General features: G+C 33.4%; 1 protein-coding gene across 2 annotated transcripts; it reads right to left on the bottom strand.

Annotated features, from left to right (window-relative positions):
• Positions 1–668: 668 nt before the first annotated feature.
• Positions 669–24,266, bottom strand: LOC111048910 (translocation protein SEC62). Of its 2 annotated transcripts, none has more exons than XM_039441016.1 (9): positions 24,111–24,266; positions 23,442–23,571; positions 22,238–22,346; positions 21,742–21,940; positions 17,909–18,099; positions 14,176–14,362; positions 13,037–13,221; positions 7,330–7,553; positions 669–1,863 (listed from the first exon to the last, which is right to left on the bottom strand). In XM_039441016.1, exons 1-8 carry the CDS (start codon positions 24,189–24,191, stop codon positions 7,340–7,342), a joined length of 1,296 nt encoding a protein of 431 aa, XP_039296950.1. In that variant the 5' UTR covers positions 24,192–24,266; the 3' UTR covers positions 669–1,863; positions 7,330–7,339. The 2 variants fall into 2 exon arrangements, with proteins under 2 accessions (XP_039296950.1, XP_039296949.1); XM_039441015.1 differs by lacking the exon at positions 669–1,863 and adding an exon at positions 4,210–4,346.
• Between the last annotated feature and the right edge of the window lie 784 nt (positions 24,267–25,050).

The following is a 25,050-nucleotide window of genomic DNA, read 5'->3' as shown; positions in this document are numbered from 1 at the left end:
TATCTAAAGATAAATAATAACTCTTCCCCAAAGATTATTTGATCATAAAGTATTTTTTTATTATGATAATAGTATTTTATAAATATTTATATATTTTTCTATCCTCTTCTTTGTACATTTATGTAGTTTGTTTCGAATGAAATCAATTTTTTCAATATATCAAATGAATTTAAAAATAATATTCAGTTATCAAAAATTATGTTAATAAAATTCGAAAAAATGGTCGAATTTTTTTCAATTTCAGGATAAAATAAAATTTACTTGAAACGGTCAGCATAACTCATAAATAACATAATCACTTCCCGTTAAAACAATTCTGACGATTTGAAAAATTTTATCTCACTAAATTAATTTTTCGACTTCTATCAATACAACTGGATTAAATAAACATAAATTGTGAAAACAAACTAACTTAATTTCCATCGTAATACTGGAAAATGAATAACAATCTTTCCTTAATGCATCTAAATAAAAATAAAGAACAAAATCTTTTTCAACTATTTTCTATGGTATCATCCTCAGAAATTAACTTCTTCTTTAAATGAATGAACCAATGTAATATCATTTGTGTATAATTATTTCCATCTTAAATATAATCTTGAAGAATTATTAAAAATAACTAAGAAATTATTGGAACAGGAATTCTAAACAATGATAAAAATCTTACATATAAATAATTATATTTTATTATAATATTATACTGTACAATAAACATTTCATCATCATAAGATGATACTTTGAACATAATATATCTAAAGATAAATAATAACTCTTCCCCAAAGATTATTTGATCATAAAGTATTTTTTTATTATGATAATAGTATTTTATAAATATTTATATATTTTTCTATCCTCTTCTTTGTACATTTATGTAGTTTGTTTCGAATGAAATCAATTTTTTCAATATATCAAATGAATTTAAAATAATATTCAGTTATCAAAAATTATGTTAATAAAATTCGAAAAAATGGTCGAATTTTTTTCAATTTCAGGATAAAATAAAATTTACTTGAAACGGTCAGCATAACTCATAAATAACATAATCACTTCCCGTTAAAACAATTCTGACGATTTGAAAAATTTTATCTCACTAAATTAATTTTTCGACTTCTATCAATACAACTGGATTAAATAAACATATTGTGAAAACAAACTAAACTTAATTTCCATCGTAAAACTGGAAAATGAATAACAATCTTTTCTTAATGCATCTAAATAGAAATAAAAACAAACTTTTTCAACAATTTTTTAATCTTCTCTAAAATGTATTTCAAATAAAACAATTTCCCAGCAAAGTTTCAATCTTTTCCAATATCTTCTAGAAGTATCTCGAATAAAAACAGCAATTTTCAATTTTGTCTCGATGTAGTATCTTATTTCAAATGTAAACAATTTTTTATTCGTAATTTTTTCTAGGATACAACACAGCTTCATTTACACAACTGTAAGAATAATTTCATATTTGAAATTATGATAATTTTCCCCTTAGTTCATGAAGCTTGAAAATTACCAACTTCGTCAGTCTACTGAAATTTCACAATTCCCTATTCAAATTTAAAAAAAACCAGCTTGACACTTCCAATCTTTTTCAAATTTGTATCTCAACTGAATACAATATTTCAGTAATTAAAATGAAATATGCATCCAACATAATTGAATTGTATGAGTAAATAATTCTTGACAAGAAAGCAATTCAATAAATTTTTAAAAGTAACTCACAGTTTTTAAGTAGCTAAATGTTGAAAAACAAAATCGATTTAAAAAATCAGAATTTTCAAGTTTGCCGAACTCACGAAGCGTTGTGTACTCCTCAATTCTACCGCGTCTCCATCTTGGAATTTTGTTGAATATTCTGCGATCAGCCTGCAAAAAAAAAAAAAAAAAAATTTAGTCTGTGTGGAGGTAGAAAAGGTTAGAGCTATCTGCTTTGTGGAATGATAGACAAGGATAGCAACACCAATGTTAATCAAATATTGCCATTATAACGTGGACCTCACTATTGAATAAAAACAATTTCCCAGCAAAGTTTCAATCTTTTCCAATATCTTCTAGAAGTATCTCGAATAAAAACAGCAATTTTCAATTTTGTCTCGATGTAGTATCTTATTTCAAATGTAAACAATTTTTTATTCGTAATTTTTTCTAGGATACAACACAGCTTCATTTACACAACTGTAAGAATAATTTCATATTTGAAATTATGATAATTTTCCCCTTAGTTCATGAAGCTTGAAAATTACCAACTTCGTCAGTCTACTGAAATTTCACAATTCCCTATTCAAATTTAAAAAAAACCAGCTGACACTTCCAATCTTTTTCAAATTTGTATCTTAACTGAATACAATATTTCAGTAATTAAAATGAAATATGCATCCAACATAATGAATTGTATGAGTAAATAATTCTTGACAAGACAGCAATTCAATAAATTTTTAAAAGTAACTCACAGTTTTGAAGTAGCTAAATGTTGAAAAACAAAATCGATTTAAAAAATCAGAATTTTCAAGTTTGCCGAACTCACGAAGCGTTGTGTACTCCTCAATTGTACCGCGTCTCCATCTTGGAATTTTGTTGAATATTCTGCGATCAGCCTGCAAAAAAAAAAACAAAAATTTAGTCTGTGTGGAGGTAGAAAAGGTTAGAGCTTTGTGGAATGATAGACAAGGATAGCAACACCAATGTTAATCAAATATTGCCATTATAACGTGGACCTCACTATTGAACAAGAACAACCACAACATGATACAGTATCACCACACATGATACAGTATCATCTCAACTTGATACACAACACTATGATTTGGTACATTTGCCATCTGCTTTGTGGAATGATAGCAAAACCAATGTTAAACAAATACTTCCATTATAACGTGGACCTCACTACAGAACAAAAACAACTACTAGGACTATCGGCTTCAGTTAACACTCAAATTTGCAACATAACGGTCCTTTACCATGACATATCTTCCTATACTATTTTCTATGGTATCATCCTCAGGAATTAACTTCGTCTTTAAATGAATGAACCAATGTAATATCATTTGTGTATAATTATTTCCATCTTAAATATAATCTTGAAGAATTATTAAAAATAACTAAGAAATTATTGGAACAGGAATTCTAAACAATGATAAAAATCTTACATATAAATAATTATATTTTATTATAATATTATACTGTACAATAAACATTTCATCATCATAAGATGATACTTTGAACATAATATATCTAAAGATAAATAATAACTCTTCCCCAAAGATTATTTGATCATAAAGTATTTTTTTATTATGATAATAGTATTTTATAAATATTTATATATTTTTCTATCCTCTTCTTTGTACATTTATGTAGTTTGTTTCGAATGAAATCAATTTTTTCAATATATCAAATGAATTTAAAAATAATATTCAGTTATCAAAAATTATGTTAATAAAATTCGAAAAAATGGTCGAATTTTTTTCAATTTCAGGATAAAATAAAATTTACTTGAAACGGTCAGCATAACTCATAAATAACATAATCACTTCCCGTTAAAACAATTCTGACGATTTGAAAAATTTTATCTCACTAAATTAATTTTTCGACTTCTATCAATACAACTGGATTAAATAAACATAAATTGTGAAAACAAACTAAACTTAATTTCCATCGTAATACTGGAAAATGAATAACAATCTTTCCTTAATGCATCTAAATAAAAATAAAGAACAAAATCTTTTTCAACAATTTTTTAATATTCTCTAAAGAGTATTTCAAATAAAAACAATTTCCCAGCAAAGTTTCAATCTTTTCCAATATCTTCTAGAAGTATCTCGAATAAAAACAGCAATTTTCAAATTTTGTCTCGATGTAGTATCTTATTTCAAATGTAAACAATTTTTTATTCGTAATTTTTTCTAGGATACAACACAGCTTCATTTACACAACTGTAAGAATAATTTCATATTTGAAATTATGATAATTTTCCCCTTAGTTCATGAAGCTTGAAAATTACCAACTTCGTCAGTCTACTGAAATTTCACAATTCCCTATTCAAATTTAAAAAAAACCAGCTGACACTTCCAATCTTTTTCAAATTTGTATCTTAACTGAATACAATATTTCAGTAATTAAAATGAAATATGCATCCAACATAATTGAATTGTATGAGTAAATAATTCTTGACAAGACAGCAATTCAATAAATTTTTAAAAGTAACTCACAGTTTTGAAGTAGCTAAATGTTGAAAAACAAAATCGATTTAAAAAATCAGAATTTTCAAGTTTGCCGAACTCACGAAGCGTTGTGTACTCCTCAATTGTACCGCGTCTCCATCTTGGAATTTTGTTGAATATTCTGCGATCAGCCTGCAAAAAAAAAAACAAAAATTTAGTCTGTGTGGAGGTAGAAAAGGTTAGAGCTTTGTGGAATGATAGACAAGGATAGCAACACCAATGTTAATCAAATATTGCCATTATAACGTGGACCTCACTATTGAACAAGAACAACCACAACATGATACAGTATCACCACACATGATACAGTATCATCTCAACTTGATACACAACACTATGATTTGGTACATTTGCCATCTGCTTTGTGGAATGATAGCAAAACCAATGTTAAACAAATACTTCCATTATAACGTGGACCTCACTACAGAACAAGAACAACCACAACATGATACAGTATCAACACACATGATACAGTATCATCTCAACTTGATACACAACACTATGATTTTTGATACATTCGCTATCTGCTTTGTGGAATGATAGGCAAGGATAGTAACACCAATGTTAATCAAATACTGCCATTATAACGTGGACCTCACTATAGAACAAGAACAACCACAATATGATACAGTATCATCTCAACTTGATACACAACACTATGATTTGAAACATTCGCTACATGCTTTGTGGAATGATAGACAATGATAGCAACACCAATGTTAATCAAATACTGCCATTATAACGTGGACCTCACTACAGAACAAGAACAACCACAACATGATACAGTATCATAACCAATATGATAAAGTATCATCTCAACTTGATACATTCGGTATCTGCTTTGTGGAATGATAGACAATGATAGCAACACCTATGTTAATAGAATACTGCCATTATAACGTGGACCTTAAACCAGTTAACTTATAGGGCATGTAGCTTCAAATTTCAAATTCAAATTCAAATTTTTTTATTCAAAAAAACAAAACAAGTATTACAATCACTTCAATAATCGCCCATATGGACCTCTAGGGTCTGTATTTGGGTCGATGTTACAGTAGGTAGCCAATCATAGAGTAATACAATAATAGAAACGTTACTATAGCAAAAATAAATAGAAGAGAATACATCGGATCTTACCTAATAAAAAACAGCTTGTTATAAATCAATGTAGTTGAATTTATTGATTTATAATAATAATGATGATGATAATAATAACTCAGTACCAATGATTATAAGAACTATCCACATATTATATAATTTTATCTTTAAACAAAATTAGTAAATTAAAATTCAATAATTCACACACACCCACACACAGACACACACCTACACACACACGCGAGCGAGGATGATGATAACAGAAGAGAAGAACTACAGGAGTCACTACGATACCTGCTAAAGGAGTCACTAAGGTTTAAGATTTTTTTTTTCAAGGAAACTATAATTATAATCTATGTGCAGGTCCAACTGGACAGCCTCATGCATGACGGGACCCAGCGACAGATGATGCAACTGAGAAAGTTTACCTCAAAGTTTATGATTATGAACTAAGCCTTGATAGAATGTGCGGTTATTATTTTTTCAATTTTTTTATCAGGCTATTATTTTTTATTTATTAATTTTTTTAATTCTAATTAAAATGCTCCCCCATGCATAAAGCCATCCAATTCACACAAGGATACGTCAAACATAAACAGATCGAAGCAGACGCCCGCAATCCCCCTGGCTTAGACCAGATAGCCATTCAGCCAGGGTTCTTTTATATTGTGATACAGAATAACCTAAAGGGTTATTTATTTCTGTAGGGCAATTCCTCAGAATGATATGTACTAGGTAGGAGACGTTCCTGTCACACACTGAGCGAAGGTTCCTGGGCAGTCCTGACTGTAGCAGTAGGGCACTTCTTGTAGCATATTCATGATTTATGATGTTGGTAGAAGTTATATTGTTTTAAATGCGTACAAAAGAATAGACCTGATATGGAGCTTTCTAATATTAAGAGAATCATAAACAAGATCAGATGGGTACCTCCTCTCCAGGCCCAACCCAGCTTTTATAATAGCTCTCCGTGTGACTGAAAGGCTTTTTAAATGTGTCTCACATACCCCTCCCCAGGCATTTATACCGTGGAGCAGGACTGATTGGACAAATGCGAAATAAACAATTCTTAGTTCTTTGGTGTTGAGGTCTCCTTGTAAACGTGAGAATACATATATCATGCTCCTCAACTTCCGTCTAAGGTAGCTCACGTGAGGAAGCCAGCTAAGCTTACTGTCTACAATAATCCCCAAATACTTACACTCTGAGACTCTGCTTCAATTGTCTGACAACTACATTCCATGTTGGACACATCTCGACAGCAATTGTGCAGTCTAAGCTTCAGATTAGTGGGAGGTGCTCTATTCTTTTGCAGGTAAACTGGCATTACTTTAGTTTTAGAGATGTTCATACTTAGAATATTTCCATCGAACCAATCCTTCAGCTGCAGCACACCTCTGGATGCTGTTTTGAAAACTTCCTGCCAACTTTCACCCTCAAAGTAGACAGCAGCATCTTTCCCACTACATTGGAGTTAATAATGTTGTTGATATATATTAGGAATAGCACAGGTCCCAATGTGCTGCCCTGAACAACCCCATAATCAATGGGTTTCTGGTCACTACTAATATTTTCTAAATGTACTACTTGTCTGCGATTAGATAAATAGCTTCCAATCCAATTGTTTTCAGTACCAGCTACACCTATCTGTAATAACTTAATATGTAATAACTCTGCTCAATTTTCTTCAACTCATGACGAATCATCTCTGTTGAGACCAGCAAATTGGGGCGTAGCTCTCACAAAGGCGAGCGAAGCGAGCCTTTGTTTTATTTTGGATTTAATTTGAAACTTGAAAGATTTACTGTCTGGCGGAGCCCTGCAAAGGCGAGCGTAGCGAGCCTTTGCTTAGCGACATTTAATTTTGTTTATTTTGCCTTTTTCTGTTTAAATTTGGAACTTTAAATTTACTATCGGGCTGAGCGCTGCAAAGGCGAGCGCCTTTGCTTAGTGGCATTTTAAGTTTACACAATTTGAATCATTTTTACATTTGATACATGGACCTGTTTGCACTCACCACAGACGTATTAGGAATCCTGCAGAGTGGCTTCCATTTTGTCCACCATTTCGAAATCTTTCCCAGTCTGACTTTGTTGACTACTTCCCTCCGACTCTGTTTCTGTATCCTCCTCTTCCTCCTCCTCATCCTCCTCTTCCTTCTCCTTTCCTCCTTTTGCCTTCTCCACCTCCACGTCTTCCTCCTCTTTCGCCAGCCGACGGTTGCGCGGTTTCGTCTTTGTGCTGAAGAAGAAAAATCGATTCCAAAATCAAAATTGCAGTCTACAGAAGTTGGTAAGTAAATGAAATAGATTGGAAGTTGCAATTGTTCAAATGCCAATTAATGAATAATTATTATTAAACGAAATTCCAATTAAATGCTGTAAATCACCCCGTAGCAGACTTCTGCTACTGCCAATATTTCTCATCGAATTTTCATCTAACTGTTTACCCTGTTGTCAATATTTGCAGTAGCAGAAGTCTTCGGGGTGATTCACAGCATTTAATTGGAATTTCGTTTAACAATAAAATTGCAGTCATTATGCGTCAAAATACATTGGACAATGGGTCAATTCCAATAGACCCACTCCAAACTACTGTATCTTCTTATAATCAGAGATTGGACTACTAAATTTATGTACATGTCAAAATAATATGCTGGCTTATACACTAATCAATACTATAATATAATAATATATAAAACCTACAATAGTGAGTAGGTTTTTGATTTTGTATTCACATTTTTTAAATAAGTACAATATTTCTTAAGTTTTTAATTTATTGTGATACATTCTGTGATTCATTTAGAGTATAAAGTCAACCTTCAAAATTCAAAATTTTAAATCACCATTCCTGGACCGAAAATCAAGTGACGAAGCAGTGTGAGATTACATAACCTTATCTTTTGGACAACATTAACATTTTATCAAAATTTTTGGAGAGAAATAGTACAGGCTCAGCCTAGTTTTTCCTCCAATGTCATAATTGTATTATGATTATAGTATTTTATACAATAAATGGATAGTATAAAGTATAATAAAGGAAAGAACTGGCTTATACACGTAGGGGATAGGAAATTCACGAATGACGCATCATCACGTATCAACTACTCAACTGATCAACTTGAAATTTCGCAAATTAGATTCATAATTTACCTAGGATAGTTATATGCCTATTTTCAATTCTACATTATTTCATTACGTCTAGTTTTCAGTCTGTCACGTTCTAAAATAGACCCTTGAAGAGCATGGGTTTCCTGCTATTTCATTTATTTATTTAGCGTATGGCAGATACACAACAAATATATAGCACATGAGTCTCAAATGCCTGGATATACACTGTATATTTCCAAATTCTATGAGATGTGTAGTTATGCTAGCTCTTATTAACTGAAAACACAGCTATTCAATGAATTTGCCAAAGTATTTCAGTGGAGAATGATTGGTCGATATTTCGATAGAATGCGCATTGAATTGAGATAATATAATATTGTGTTGTATCTACACTAATCGGCCCACTAACAACTCATAACCCCACAGTTAACAGAAAAAATCAAGGAAATTGTGCCACTCAGCAAAAAACAAACTTAATAATAAGTACTATTCCTAATAGGTTTGATAGACCAGAATTAAATGAAGCAATCAATTCGACAAACAAATCAATCCATAATACAATCAACAGCCTAAAAAATAAGAATTCTAAACAACTGGGGATTTGTTTTCTAAATGAAAGGCTGAAAAGACATAACTTCACTAATCACGGGTTGCATCTAAATCGATCTGGCAAAGTAATCTTTTGTAATAGATTGGCAGAGCTGATTGAAAGCCGTTTGCAATCCTCTGGTTTAAAAACAGTCAAAAAAACAAATAACGAGTTTTTAGTAAATTGGCTCAAAACAGGGAAAGGGAAATAGCTACAAATGCTAGAGATAGAGTAGCACAAGATGGTAAGGTTTTTAGTATTTATCATCAAAATATTCAGTATCTTCGCAACAAAATTGACAGATTAGAAGTATTTCTTAAACAGGAGGATCCTGACATTGTTATTTTCACAGAGCATGGCTTAAAAATAAAGGAAATAAATCAAGTTAGGATTCCAGGCTATTCACTGAGATCAGAATTTTGTAGAATAGCTCATAGAAGTGGTGGTGTATGTATATTCACTAGCAATGCTAAACATACCCAAACTTATGAACTGGATTTTGTTAAGAGATTTTCTGTTGAGATGGATTTAGAGGTGACGGGACTAAGGTTAAAAATTGATGATCGATTTGAGGTAGCAGTGTTAGGTATCTATAGGTCACCAAATGGAGACTGGCAAAAATTTTGTGAGCTGCTCCATACACTTTTGGAAATTACAACCGCTCGTTTCACAAATGTTATAGTAGTAGGAGATTTCAATACCGATTTTGCCAGGCAGGATAAAATGACAGAGGATATTAGAGATATTATTAATATGAATAATTTAGAAATTAAGGTCCACGAATATACAAGAGTAACTCGAACTTCACAGACAATTATTGATAATATCCTCACAAATATAGAAGGTTGTAATGTCAGGTTAGGTAGCTCAGATCTATCAGATCATAACTATCAAATTTTAGATGTTAAGTTGCAGGGCCAGAATCCAAGCAGAAAAAAACTTTTGTGAAAGAAATTCAGCAATATGAGCTAGGAAATATAAATTGTTTGAAGCAGGAACTGCTTCAAGAAAATTGGAGTAGTGTTTATAACAGTTGTAACCTAAATTACAAATATAAGCAATTCATTGATACTCTAAGATTTCACATTAGTGTATGCTGTCCAATAAAAAAAGTCAAAGTAAAAAGTAAATTGGACAAAGTAGATGAATGGATAACTGAAGATATTCTTACTCAAATATTGTTAGGGAAGCCTATGAGGAATTTAAATTAGTGAGGGATGTTCCGAGTGAAGTCAAATACAAATGTCTAAAGAAAAACTATGCAAAAGAAGTGAGGAAAGCTAAGTGTAAGAAAACAGCTGAAATATTAACAACTAGTACCAATTTTAACTCTGCTGTTTGGGAGGTAATTAATAGAAATAGGAGAGCAGCTCAAAAAGATACAGTTACTAATGTCCCTAGGATAATCGATGAACATGGAAATTATATGGATGATAGTATAGACATTTGTAACTTTTTCAATAAGTATTATCAACAGGTTGCATATAATCTCCAAAAGTCACTGAACACTAATACTTGTAATACAACTACATTAAATGCTGAGCCAATTGAAAAGGTATTTAAATTTCATCCATTATCAAGAGATGAGTTGTCAAGAATAATAAAAAATTTGAATAACAAAAAAACAGTAGGATTGGATGGGGTCTCAAGCAAAATTTTAAAAGAATGTGAAAATGAATTACTGGACCCTTTATTGCATCTCCTTAATACTTCACTAGAGCAGGGTATTTTCCCTGATGATCTGAAACAAGGAAAAATTTTGCCAATTTTCAAGAGCGGTGATTCTGAAAGAGTTGAAAATTATAGACCCATTAGTATTCTAAATGTAATAAGTAAAATTTTTGAAAGAGTAGTTTTAAATAGGCTATTGATGCACCTGGAAGAAATTAATTTCATATGTGATGAACAGCATGGGTTCCAGAAAGGGAAATCTACTAAGACTGCAATAGTATCCCTTGTTGAAAGACTAATAGATATAATAGATTCAGGTGAGAAGGCAGCCGCAATATTTCTTGATTTATCCAAAGCTTTTGATTGTGTGAACCATAGAAGATTATTGGAAATACTAAAAACTGTAGGTGTGAATGGTATAGAACTAAAATGGTTTGAATCATATCTCATAGGTAGAAACCAGTGTGTTGAGCTTACCAAGGTGGATGGGAATGAAATAGTAAAAATTAAATCTCAAAAACTGGAGGTCCAGGCTGGAGTACCTCAAGGCTCAATTCTGGGTCCCTTACTGTTTCTGTTGTATGTGAACCAATTACCAAAAGAGTTAAAAGATCACAGAGCTCTGTTGTTTGCTGATGACACATCGCTTATCTTTAACAATTATTTATTAGATAGTCTGGAAATAAATGCTTTTACTGGAGTACAGTCAATTGTCCAATTCTTGAAGCAAAGGCAATTAACAATAAATAGTAAGAAATGTCAATTCCTACAATTCAAAAGTAAATATAATTCAGTAGAGGATAGAGAAATAAATGTGTTTGTAGAGGAAAATGAATTAGACCAAGAAGAGAAAGTAGCATTCTTGGGAATTTTATTGGACAGGAAATTAACATGGCATCCTTACATTGAGAGGATATGTAATAAGATATCATCTGGGGTATTTGTCCTGCGGCAGCTTGCTAGGCTGAATGATAAAAAACTACTGTTAACTGCTTACCATGGACTTATACTATCTCATATTAGGTATGCTATTTTAGTATGGGGTAATTCATCTCAAAAAAATATGGACAGGGTGTTTAAGATTCAAAAGAAGGCACTCAGATGTATAGAGAAAGTGAATAGGTTAGACTCTTGTAGGCCTTTATTTAAAAAGCTTGGTCTATTAACTGTGCCATCTTTGTATGTATATGAAGTTGTAATGCATGTGAAAACGAGTGGTGTGATCCAGAATTCAGATGTTCATGAGTATAATACGCGAAACAGAGCAGATTATCATATAATGGGTCACAATAGTAGGTTATTTGAACAAAAACCAGATTATATTGGTAGGAAATTTTATAACAAGCTACCTCAAATCTTGAAAAGTAATGATGATTTGAAGATTTTCAAAAAACAAATTAAAAAATATTTAGTTGATAGAGCTTTTTATAGTGTACAAGAATTCCTTTCAAACCTAAACTAGGTTGAACTACTTAGTGTTAGAATTATTATGTAATAACATGACTTGTCTTATACCCCATGACTGGAGTCTTTAGGACGTAATCTTAAAAAAAAAAAAAAAAAAAAGTATAGGGGGAAGATACGGGGGAATATCCTCCCATTAACACTCTTTCAAAGGACAGAGTTACATAGGATATCTTTGAATAGATAACAACATAATCTCGTTCACAGTAATTCACAGTTTTTTTTCAAACTAACAAAATACTATAGCCACAGAAAAACGATAGCACAAGAAAGATATGCCATGGTAAAGGACCGTTATGTAGCGAATGTGAGTGTTAACTGAAGCCGATATTCCTAGTAGTTGTTTTTGGTGAAGCTATGTGACGCTGGTAGTCTCTCATACTGTGCCCTTCTTACACTCTTACACTCCCAACAACACACTAATAATAGACAGTGTATAGGGTGTCTATGTTGCAAATGTGAGTGTTAACTGAAGCCGATAGTCCTAGTAGTTGTTTTTGGTGAAGCTATGTGACGCTGGTAGTCTCTCATACTGTGCCCTTCTTACACTCTCACACTCCCAACAAAACACCAATAATAGACAGTAGTCTACAGTAGTCTCAATTTGAAAAATAAACAACCTATACCATGGGATATTTTCTTATGTTATCTTTCCACTATGATAAGGCTCAATTTTTTTAATAAGGCTCTATTTGATTAAGGCTCAACTGACACTTAGGCGAATCAGGTGGAGAAGAGACTGGACTCTAGTGGAGAGCATGTGTTTCCAAATGGTGACACTCAGACCAGTCAACTATAGTCTCAGCGAATGTCACTGAGTCTCTCCACTAGAGTCCAGTCTCTTCTCCACCTGAGTCGCCCAAGTGTCAGTTGAGCCTAATTCTACAAACCTTTCTTCTCCCCCTCCTCCTCCTCCTCCATCATCCGTCTCCTGTTTTTTGCTGCTCTCCTCCTCTGCTTCACTCGCCTCCTCTTCGTCTTCTTCCTCCTCCTCTTCATCCTCTTCGTTATCAGAATCTTTCGCTTTTTTCTTCTTCTTCGACTTCTGTCCGCCATCTTTGCCCTTGTATTCGTACTGTCATTCAAAACAATTTCACAAAATTAGTTGATCGAGTATTACTTGAAATATACAGTATTACCACAGAATAGGTACAGAATGGAAACTGAAAATAAAACGCCTATCTAACCAATGCTTTAAATGGCGCAAATACTAGACACGTCACGTGACCTTAGGAAGTTCCAATCCTGGTCTTTTGATTGGCTCGTGGCAGTGATCGAGATCAATTGATCCGGATCATTAAAGTGATCCGAACCTACCATCAATACTATTACAATGCGGCGCTTCCTAACAAGATGGCGGATTTTTTCGCCAGGGTACTAGCCAAGTTTCCATACTGTATGTATACTGTTGTATTACTACATGTATAATGAGATTCATGGTTTAATATGAATGGATTTGACAAAGTGAGGTCCACGTTATCCACTGGATAAAGATATATGCCTTCAATTATTATTACTAAACGAAAATCCCAATTAAATGCTGTAAATCACCCCGAAGACTTCTGCTACTGCAGACATTGACAACAGGGTAAACAGCTAGATGGAATTTCGATGAGCGCTACTATTCAAAAATTAATTTGAAATTTAATTTTCGAATAGTTACACTGTTGCTTTTTTATTCATTCAATGTTTAAATTCAAATTCATTTCTCAAAAAACATACACAATTATAATAATTCAAGAAAAATACTATTTAATATATAAAACGATCCCAAAACTGCAATATATTTTTTTATGCCCATCTATCTGTTGAGTATAAACTTTTACTTTTGAGCAAATGCTCAAACTATTTTTTTGATGAGCATGAGCAAAAGGTTTTGCTCACGTTTATTCATAGAAAATGAAGCAAATGCTCCATATTTTAGAAGTATTAAAGTATAAAGAAGTATATATATATATATTTATAATATATATAAAGAAGTATTGCCTCAACTTTATTCATATGGCCCATAGACTAGGCCTACCCTCACCTGATAGAGTGGCCAGAACGAGGCAAAGAAGCCGACATCCTCGGTGAGGTTGGGGAACAGCCACAGATGGTGGGCCCCCAGTGTTACCAACCACAGCAGGCAAAATATCACCAGACGCAGGAAAGCTAGGGCTATTATTAGCATCAGAAATCCAGCTGTAGCCACACTCAGGTAGTACACTCCCATTCTGCAACACAAAATTACACCAAAAATAAAAACAAAGAATATGAAAATATGAATAATTATGACAAAAATAAATAAAACACTATTTTACAGAAGTTAGTTGATCGGTTGTAGTTTAGCTATTCACCTATGCTTGATTTATTCTACTAATTGACCGAGCGAAGTGAGGTCTAAGATTCAAGTCGACGGTTTGGCATTTCTCTTAATGTTTAAATGTTTATATGTTGCGCATTTACGGCGATACATGGTAATAGATTTTCATGAAATTTGACAAGTATGTTCCTTTTCAAATTGCGCGTCGACGTATATACAAGGTTTTTTGAAATTTTGCATTTCAAGGATAATATAAAAGGAAAAAGGAGCCTCCTTCATACGCCAATATTAGAGTAAAAACAGACTAGAATTATTCATCATAAATCAGCTGTCTAGTGGACTACAATACTACCCGTTCAAAAACATCGAACATCTTGAAAATGTATCTTTCCATGAACGTCAGTAGACAGTTGACTACAATACTACCCGTTCAAAAACATCGAACATCTTGAAAATGTATCTTTCCATCAACGTTGTAGACAGTTGCAGCCAGACCTGATAACAGCGCTCACACTCACATTCCGGGACGACACGTCACGGTACGATAGGACAGAAAGCTCTATGTTAATTTAGGATTTTTTCTAGACATTTTAAATTGATAAATTATTTATTAATTGTTGAGAAAAAATAACAGGTCAATGCAACTTACTGAGCACGAGGTCTATTGTTCACAGAACTACTAGTATCGGGGCCCCGAGCTTCGCTCGTTATTTTTATTTATTGATAAACAGAACACAATTCTCTAAAACGATCGTGTTATATTTCACAGCTGGCTAATATGTCATCTTATGGATTTCGGGGATGCGATATTTTGGTTTTCCACAGAATCACTCGCTCACTCATTTTTTTACTATCCACAGCTGTTTCGGCCAAGGATGAATTATCCTTTTAATGTTGTTCAGAGAGTTTTCCCAAGGATGAGACCTAGTGCAATCGAATTTTTATATCATAAACCTACTATGTTCCAAATTTAGTGAAAATTGTTAGAGCCGTTTACGAGATCCGTTGAACATAAATAACCAGATATAAATATAAATATACAGAAATTGCTCGTTTAATATAATAGGATAGTGAGGTCCACGTTATAATGGCAGTGAAGAAAAATAGGAAAACAACGTTGCCGATCCCGATTCTCTCTGCCTTGGCTTCGCTTTCCCCTATCCTCTCGATTCTCTGCCTTGTCACTGCCTTCTACAGAGAATAGTTGATACCGGAATATCTGATGTAATAATATCAACTTTTCATTCTTGTTTAAAATAATCAATTAAATTTTACTGGTCTATGAAATGTATTTTTCAATGATAAAATGATAAATTTCCATAATATTGAGATTGATTATTTTGTTAGTTCAATATATTTACTGCATATAAACGATCTCTGGGAACAGTGCGGAGATGGTAGAGGGTAGTGCTATCTGCTTTGTGGAAAGATAGACAAGGATAGCAACACCAATGTTAATCAGGTACTGTCATTATAAAGTGGACCTCACTATAGAACAAGAACAACCACAACATGATATAGTATCAACACAATATGATATAGTATCATCTCAACTTGATACACAACACTATGATTTGATACATTCGCTATCTGCTTTGTTGAATGACAGACAAGGATAGCAACACCACTGTTAATCAGGTGCTGTCAATATAGCGTGGACTTCACTATAGAACAAGAACAGCCACAACATGATACAGTATCATCTCAACTTGATACACAACACTATGATTTGATATATTCGCAGTCTGCTATGTCTAATGACAGACAAGGATAGCAACACCAATGTTAATCAAATACTGTCATTATAACGTGGACCTCACTATAGAACAAGAACAGCCACAATACTACCCGTTCAAAAACATCGAACATCTTGAAAATGTATCTTTCCATCAACGTTGTAGACAGTTGCAGCCAGACCTGATAACAGCGCTCACACTCACATTCCGGGACGACACGTCACGGTACGATAGGACAGAAAGCTCTATGTTAATTTAGGATTTTTTCTAGACATTTTAAATTGATAAATTATTTATTAATTGTTGAGAAAAAATAACAGGTCAATGCAACTTACTGAGCACGAGGTCTATTGTTCACAGAACTACTAGTATCGGGGCCCCGAGCTTCGCTCGTTATTTTTATTTATTGATAAACAGAACACAATTCTCTAAAACGATCGTGTTTATATTTCACAGCTGGCTAATATGTCATCTTATGGATTTCGGGGATGCGATATTTTGGTTTTCCACAGAATCACTCGCTCACTCATTTTTTTACTATCCACAGCTGTTTCGGCCAAGGATGAATTATCCTTTTAATGTTGTTCAGAGAGTTTTCCCAAGGATGAGACCTAGTGCAATCGAATTTTTATATCATAAACCTACTATGTTCCAAATTTAGTGAAAATTGTTAGAGCCGTTTACGAGATCCGTTGAACATAAATAACCAGATATAAATATAAATATACAGAAATTGCTCGTTTAATATAATAGGATAGTGAGGTCCACGTTATAATGGCAGTGAAGAAAAATAGGAAAACAACGTTGCCGATCCCGATTCTCTCTGCCTTGGCTTCGCTTTCCCCTATCCTCTCGATTCTCTGCCTTGTCACTGCCTTCTACAGAGAATAGTTGATACCGGAATATCTGATGTAATAATATCAACTTTTCATTCTTGTTTAAAATAATCAATTAAATTTTACTGGTCTATGAAATGTATTTTTCAATGATAAAATGATAAATTTCCATAATATTGAGATTGATTATTTTGTTAGTTCAATATATTTACTGCATATAAACGATCTCTGGGAACAGTGCGGAGATGGTAGAGGGTAGTGCTATCTGCTTTGTGGAAAGATAGACAAGGATAGCAACACCAATGTTAATCAAATACTGTCATTATAACGTGGACCTCACTATAGAACAAGAACAACCACAACATGATACAGTATCAACACAATATGATACACAACACTATGATTTGATACAATCGCTATCTGCTTTGTTGAATTACAGACAAGGATAGCAACACCACTGTTAATCAGGTGCTGCCAATATAGCGTGGACCTCACTATAGAACAAGAACAGCCACATATGATACAGTATCATCTCAACTTGATACACAACACTATGATTTGATACATTCGCTGTCTGCTTTGTCGAATGATAGACAAGGATGCCAACAAGGATCTGATACCAAGGATATCAAATACTGCCATTATAACGTGGACCTCACTATAGAACAAGAACAGCCACAATATGATACAGTATCAACACAATATGATACATTATCATGTCAACTTGATACACAACACTATGATTTGATACATTCGCTATCTGTTTTGTTGAATGGTAGACAAGGATAGCAACACCACTGTTAATCAAATACTGCCATTATAACGTGGACCTCACTATAGAACAAGAACAACCACAATATGATAGATACAGTATACTATACTCACCTAACAGATGAAGGCCATAGTGGGAACATGCAAATCAAGATGGCGCCGATCACCAACAGGAATCCGAACAGCCAATAGTAGACGGGAATCGGGTCATAGATCCACACATATGCATCCAGACTGTCTACAAAGTATTGGTCGATATGCATCTCCAGTCTGATTTTCATCTTCTTCTTCTCGCGCTGTTCCTCCTAGATCAAAGAAAAACAGAGGTGAAATCATGAAATGATGGGGAATTAGTTTATAAATTTATAGGCTTACATATCGTGAGATTAAGGCTGTGCAAAGGCTAAAAATAAACTTTCTACTGGTGATATTTTTCTTAGTTTTTCGTTTTGTATATCATCAAGCTATCGAAATGAAAAAGTTTTCTCAGGGAAACATTCTTTTTCCGATCATTACTTTTTGAGATATGAGCGCGTAAAGTTCAAATTTTTGGGACAGAACATTTAAAATTCGGTAAGAGATAAATCCATGAGATTTAGTGGATAAATTCTTTATGGTATTGTTGATTTAATGAAACAAAAATGTTTTGAAAATATCAAGTTTTGATAAAGTTATTCAATTTACCAAAAATAACTTTTGTGGGGTTATTTTTGGTCATTTTTAGTTAATTGAATAACTTTTTCAAAAATTGATATTTTCAAAGCAGTTTTGTTTTATTAAATCAACAATACCATGAAGAATTTATCCCCTGAATCTCATGGAATAATCTTTTACCGAATTTGAATTGTTCTGTCCCAAAAATTCAAACTTCAGTCGCTCATATCTCAAAAAGTAATGATCGAAAAAAAATGTTTTTTGAGAATTTTTTTTCATTTCGATAGCTTGATGATATATATACAAATCGAAAAATTAAAAAAAAAAAATATCACCAGTAGAAAGTATATTTTTAGCCTTTGCACAGCCTTAAGAATAGGCGTCCAAACTGTCCTATTTGTCGATATGCATCTACAGTCTGATTATCAACTTCTTCTTCTCGCGCTGTTCCTCCTAGATCAAAGAAAAAATCATGAGGTAAAATCATGAAATGAAGGAGAATTAGTTCATGAATTGATAGGCCTACATATTATATAGTGAGATTAAGCAAGGTCATTAAATACAGGTCAAGACACAATCCCGTGATGCATTGCAAAATCGCCATTTTATGGGGTCCCAGTTCACCAATTTTCAAATTTATCAGCTGTTATCATTATGGATTGAACAACTTGATGTGTTATTTTGTTCAAGTGATATTGCTTGGCTTCGAATTGTTCCGACAGAATATAATAATATTTATATTCCAACTAGGAACTGAATTGTTGATTTTTAGATTTAATTGATCGGGAACTTGAAACTCTTTTTGAAATTGGCCTCGCATATTTCTGTCTTGTCCCAATGCCTTTTGAATCATAATCCTTGATTTACAAGAACAAGAACAATTTTTAATGATAAATGAATAATTGAAGCATTCATTATTGAAATTTCATTATTAAAAAATTGAAAACAAGAATTCATATATTACCTGAACTAGAATATTTGTTAGGAGCACAATTTTGTTACGAGCAAATTAAATTAGATTGGATTTTCAAATGTACCGCCATAAAGACCCCACATAATGGCCGCTCCAAACAACAATAGTGTCATGACCTGTATTTTATAGACCTTGAGATTAAGGGACGGTTTCCGAGCTCGGGATTTAGCCAAGTCCTAGACTTTAAACAGCTGGAGTCAGAAAATTGGCTTTCCAAAACAGGGCGTAGTCGCAGCTTTTATAACAGTAGTCGCAGTTTTTATTTTCTCATTTCTATAATTGGAAACGTTTTTCCATGACGAAATTAAACATCTCTAAATAGCTCAAAATAGCTGAAACATTACACTATTTTCTCTTTATTTTATTTTATGTTCAATTTTCTAGTTTTTCGAAATTTAATTCAAACGTGACTATGACAATGACTGCGACTACGCCCCGTTTTGGAAAGCCAATTTTCTGACTCCAGCTGTTTAAAGTCTAGGACTTAGCTAAATTCCGAGCTCGGAAACCGGCCCTAAGATAAGGCGTATAAACTGTCCTATTTGTCGATATGCATCTCCAGTCTGATTTTCATCTTCTTCTTCTCGCGCTGTTCCTCCTAGATCGAAGAAAAACAGAGGTAAAATCATGAAATGATGGAGAATTAGTTTATAAATTGATAGGCCTAAATATATAGTGAGATTATGAGTAAAAGTTCAAACTGTCCTATTTGTCGATATGCATCTCCAGTTTGATTTTCATCTTAGGTACAACTCACACTACTTCGACTCAAATCGTACGACTCCAGTCGAGGATACTCCAGTCTCGACCTTACCACTTTCTTGCTCATTGTCACTACTTCAGTTCCATGCTACTCCATTTCTAAACTATACTTTATTGAAAATTCAAGATCTAATTCCTCACTAATTTGCTAACAAATTTTATAATAATTATTATGAATATATTGTCTTATCTTTATTGCCATAAATTAACAACGCAAAAATCAAAAGTTAAATCTAATTCGTATTATTGTCTTATCTAAAATGATAAAACATCACTTTCATCAAACATAACATCACTTTCATTAAAAATGCACGGTACTATGCAACTCAAGTCGAGGCTCGACCAACATGTCGAGTCGACGCTCGACTCAGTCTCACAGTCGTGAGGTCGCGGAGACTAGAGTCGACTGGTCTGAGTGTCAACATTTGAAAACACATACTGCGTCGAGAAGAGACTAAGGCTCAACTCACACTTAGGCGACTCAGGTGGAGAAGAGACTGGACTCTAGGGGAGAGCATGTGTTTCCAAATGGTGACGTCGCGGAGACTAGAATCGACTGGTCTGAGTGTCACCATTTGGAAACACATGCTCTCCACTAGAGTCCAGTCTCTTCTCCACCTGAGTCGCCTAAGTGTAAGTTGAGCCTTCGTTTTGCGTTGTTCCTCCTAGATGAGAGAAAAACGGAGGTAAAATTGTGAAATAAAGGGAAATTAGTTTATAAATTGATACATAAAGAGAGATTCAAACATAGGGGACCAGAAGTTCGAACGTTAGCGCTTCCGTGCTAAAAGATGGTGTGTGAAGATTATATGCCTGAAACTAATGTAGGCCTACAAATAATCTCGAGTTGATTTGTATCAAAAACTAGACAAACTGAAAAATTGAACAAGGCCTACTGAGATCTTGAAGAATTAAAATAGGCCTATAACCATCCTCGGCAAATTGATAATCTATATGCAAAATTGCAAGTTAATCAGTTTAGTGGTTGAGACGTGATGATGCGTCATTCGTGAATTTCCTATCCCCTACGTGTATAAGCCAGTTCTTTACTTTTTATATTTATTATAGATTAACTCTTTCTCAAATATATATTTTTCACTAGCAGTTAACCCGTGCTCCGCAAGGATCTACTACTTGAAAACTTTACCTGTACAAGCCAATTATTTTCCTTTCAATATTATAGATTTGATACAAACAACTCACATCCGTATCAAATCCCCCACCAAACTTGATACAAACAACTCACTTCCGTATCAAATCCCCCACCAAACTTGATACAAACAACTCACATCCGTATCAACACTACCTCCATAAACAGGAACTTGTTTACTGAGGTAGTGATCAAATCCCCTACCTAACTCGATACAAACAACACACTTCCGTATCAAATCTCCCGCCAAACTTGATACAAACAACTCACTTCCGTATCAAATCTCTACCTCCAGGAGGTTGTTCACTGAGATAGTGATCAGATCCCCTACCTAACTTGATACAAACAACTCACTCCCCCGTATCAATTTTGATACAAACTAGTCTTCCGTATCGACACAAAACTCACCGGCTGCTCGGCATGACTGCTCTCGGCCGTCTCCTCCTCACGAGTCTTCTTCTCCTCCTTCTCCTCCTCTTTCTTCTTCTCCGGCTCCTTCATGTCCTTCTTCTGTTCCTTCTCCTTCTTCTTCTTCTGCTTTGCTCTCAGTTCCTGTTCGGTGACCGGAACTTTCTTGGCTCGATGGAAGAACTTGTGTCGCAGCATTCTAGAAATAAAACAATAGATTATAGTGAGGTCCACGTTATAATGGCAGTATTTGTTTAACATTGGTGTTGCTATCCTTGTCTATCATTCCACAAAGCAGATAGCGAATGTATCAAATCATAGTGTTGTGTATCAAGTTGAGATGATACTGTATCATATTGTGTTCATTTCAGTATCATACACAACACCATAATTTGATACAAAACCTGCAAACTTTGGATGAATTCTACAAACCATAGCATATTATCTTCTTGTGCTATCTTTTCTCTATGGTGAATTATTTTTGAAAATTACTTACTGATCTAGATAATCGGTCACGTCTTGTCGTGTCGTGAATTTCGGTTCCTCACTTTGATTGTTGGAAGCTGACCATGGAGATTCGAGAAGTGCATCAACTGCTTTGGCTCCTAAAAAACGAAAAAAACACAAATTTAGCAAAAAAAATCTGGTGTGGCGCACTCACACAACTTTCCTTGCCGTTATGAAAATTGATCACCTGACGCTAGTGTACCCGCGCATCTCAAGTCTACTATTCAAAGATTTGAGCCAGCTGGTGACAGGGCAATAACGCTGGAGACACTCATGAGGTCTGCTATCTCTTCATAGTGAATGATTTAATAGAATCAACAATAATTTCAATTGAATAATCACATTTTCTCGAATTTAAAGCTTATTTTCAAATTTAGGTGAAAATCTTACTGAAGATTAATTTTAGAGATTTTCATGCTCAATCTACTCCACTTGATTTTTTTTGTTTCAATTGTATCTGAAGCCTGATAATTGGGAATCTAATCTAATTGGGTGTCGGATCCTTATAGTGAAAGGACCTTAAGTTCCAAATATCAAGTCATTCCGTTAATTGGGAGATGAGATATTGTGTACACAGACGCACATACACTCATATACACACACACACACACACTCACATACAGACCAATACCCAAAAACCAGTTTTTTGGACTCAGAAGACCTTGAAACGTATAGAAATTTAGAAATTGGGGTACCTTAATTTTTTTCGGAAAGCAATACTTTCCTTACCTATGGTAATAGGGCAAGGAAAGTAAAAAAAAAAAATGTAGAATTATACAATTTTACAGGTTTTATTATTATCAAATGTTACAGATTCCAAGGTTATTATTAGCTTACAGGTTATTATTATCCAATTATTATTATTACAGGTTTAAAATTATTAAATTTCAAAGGTTTTTAGGCTATGAATTTCGAGGTCTCGCCAAAAAATAAAAGAACAGAAAGGGGTGATAGGCTACATGAAATGTTAGAAAAGACGAGAAAGTCATGAATCCAACAAAATATAATCCTAACAGTAGTTATTTCAAAAAGGGTAGGCTACTAAGATTTTTATTTTTCTTTCTATTTCTATAACAGTAGAATATAGGTAGTTAACTTTTTGAAGTTGTAAATATTTTATTGGAACAAAAAAATTGATCAGTTACATCATGAAATTTGTAATGAGTTCCAGTATAAAAGTGGGCTTACAATACCTGTGAAATACTCCACATTGTGATGTAGGAACTTAGTTCTTTTAACGGAAACATTTTTCTTGAGCCACTTTGCTATTTTGTATTCCTCTTTGGATGGTTTTTCCACTTTTTCCTCTAAAAATGGAAGCTCCTGAAATCATTACAACAATATAATCATGTAAACAAAACTATCGTAATTGATTGATGAAGCTTTAAATTAGTTCAAGTACTGTTTTACTGTTTAAATTTTATATAAAACTATAAAATAACCTGACAAAACAAGAAAAGTGTGTATTGCAACAAGTAACACGCAGAAACATACAAAGACCTACAAAAATATCTGAGTTGACAGTTGACAAAGCAAATTACGACAATCAACAGGCCTTGATCAGGATAAATTAGACAAGAATTTTAACCAGTTTGAATAGATGGGTGATGGAATAAATTATTAATAAATGTGTATGAAGGATTTAAAATGCTAAAGAACCCGTTATTTGTGAACAATCGTACGGTACAATAGATTTGGTTAGTATTGACGTCAGCTAAAGTTCATCCATGTTTTCACAAATTTCGGTGGTTAATTTGGGATGGTGAAGATATAAAATTAAAGTGGACAATTGTATTAAACATGGAAAATGTCATAATTGGATAATAGTTGTTAATTAATTGAAAAACAATGATATAGCTTACCTCTTTTCGCTTCTTGCCTTTACGCTTATCAGCCATGTTTATGTATGAAATGAGTACCAACCTAACGCCGCTAAAATTCATCGTTCACACATGAATTTAGAAACAGATTTATTTATTGATAAAACAGTTTTTATAAATTTAAAATAATCAATGAATATTGATCAAATGTTATAGTAACAGACAAATGAAAAAAAATTGAAGCTACTTGATCAGCTGGGTGGCGCGAAGTTTGAAATCACAAAATTCGTATTATAGTTCAAGCAACTGCCGCTAGGTGTCATGAGCTGTACAATTTTGAATTCTGATCTGACCATCTTCTGAAGATTCTGTGACACTGATTTTGACAAAAAAAATGGTGATGATATAAGATTTTAGTTAATAACTTTAGAATTATGTTTGTAGCACTATTTTCTTAACAACAATTTTTGTTAGAAATACATTGTGCTATAAGGATTATTATTTATATTGTTGGAAAACTACAAGAAAAGTGTAATTTGGTTTCCAAAATACCGTAAGCAATAATTCTATATGACTATCAAAGTTTTTGAGATTAATTTTTTGGTGTTGACCATCGAATTATACGCAATGCAATGTGAGTAATTAGTTTTCAATAATTATAATAAATCTATTGTTTATAATAAAATTATTATTTGATGGTAGTCTGACGTCAATATCGGTACCTAATTGAAGAGATTGGTTTTGTGACCGACCTGAAAAGCTATCAATAAGATAAGTTAAGCTCGATAAAACCTGCTATTCCCGTATAAGAGTGAGTTTTGAGAGTCAAACTCCTCTAAATACCATTAAATGAGTCTAAAAACCACTCCCCGCTGCTTCGGAGCCCATCTAAAGCTTCAGGTCCACTCATCTCTCATCATCAAATCCGTCTCATTACCAACGCGCACAATCCTATCTACTCATAGGGCATCATCTTTAGCAA

This window comes from Nilaparvata lugens, chromosome 14, assembly GCF_014356525.2.
Source record: "Nilaparvata lugens isolate BPH chromosome 14, ASM1435652v1, whole genome shotgun sequence".
Classification (NCBI taxonomy): Eukaryota; Metazoa; Arthropoda; class Insecta; order Hemiptera; family Delphacidae; genus Nilaparvata; species Nilaparvata lugens.
Note: the sequence above shows the minus strand (reverse complement) of the source record. Positions and strands in the feature narration are given on the sequence as shown.

Coding starts and splice junctions, on each gene's coding strand:
- LOC111048910 (XM_039441016.1), bottom strand. CDS start 24,191: ATGAATTTTAGCGGCGTTAGGTTGGTACTCATTTCATACATAAACATG. Junction 22,347..23,441: donor CAATGTGGAGTATTTCACAG/GTATTGTAAGCC, acceptor TTCGTTTTTTAG/GAGCCAAAGCAGTTGATGCA. Junction 13,222..14,175: donor CGTTCTGGCCACTCTATCAG/GTGAGGGTAGGC, acceptor TTTGAATGACAG/TACGAATACAAGGGCAAAGA.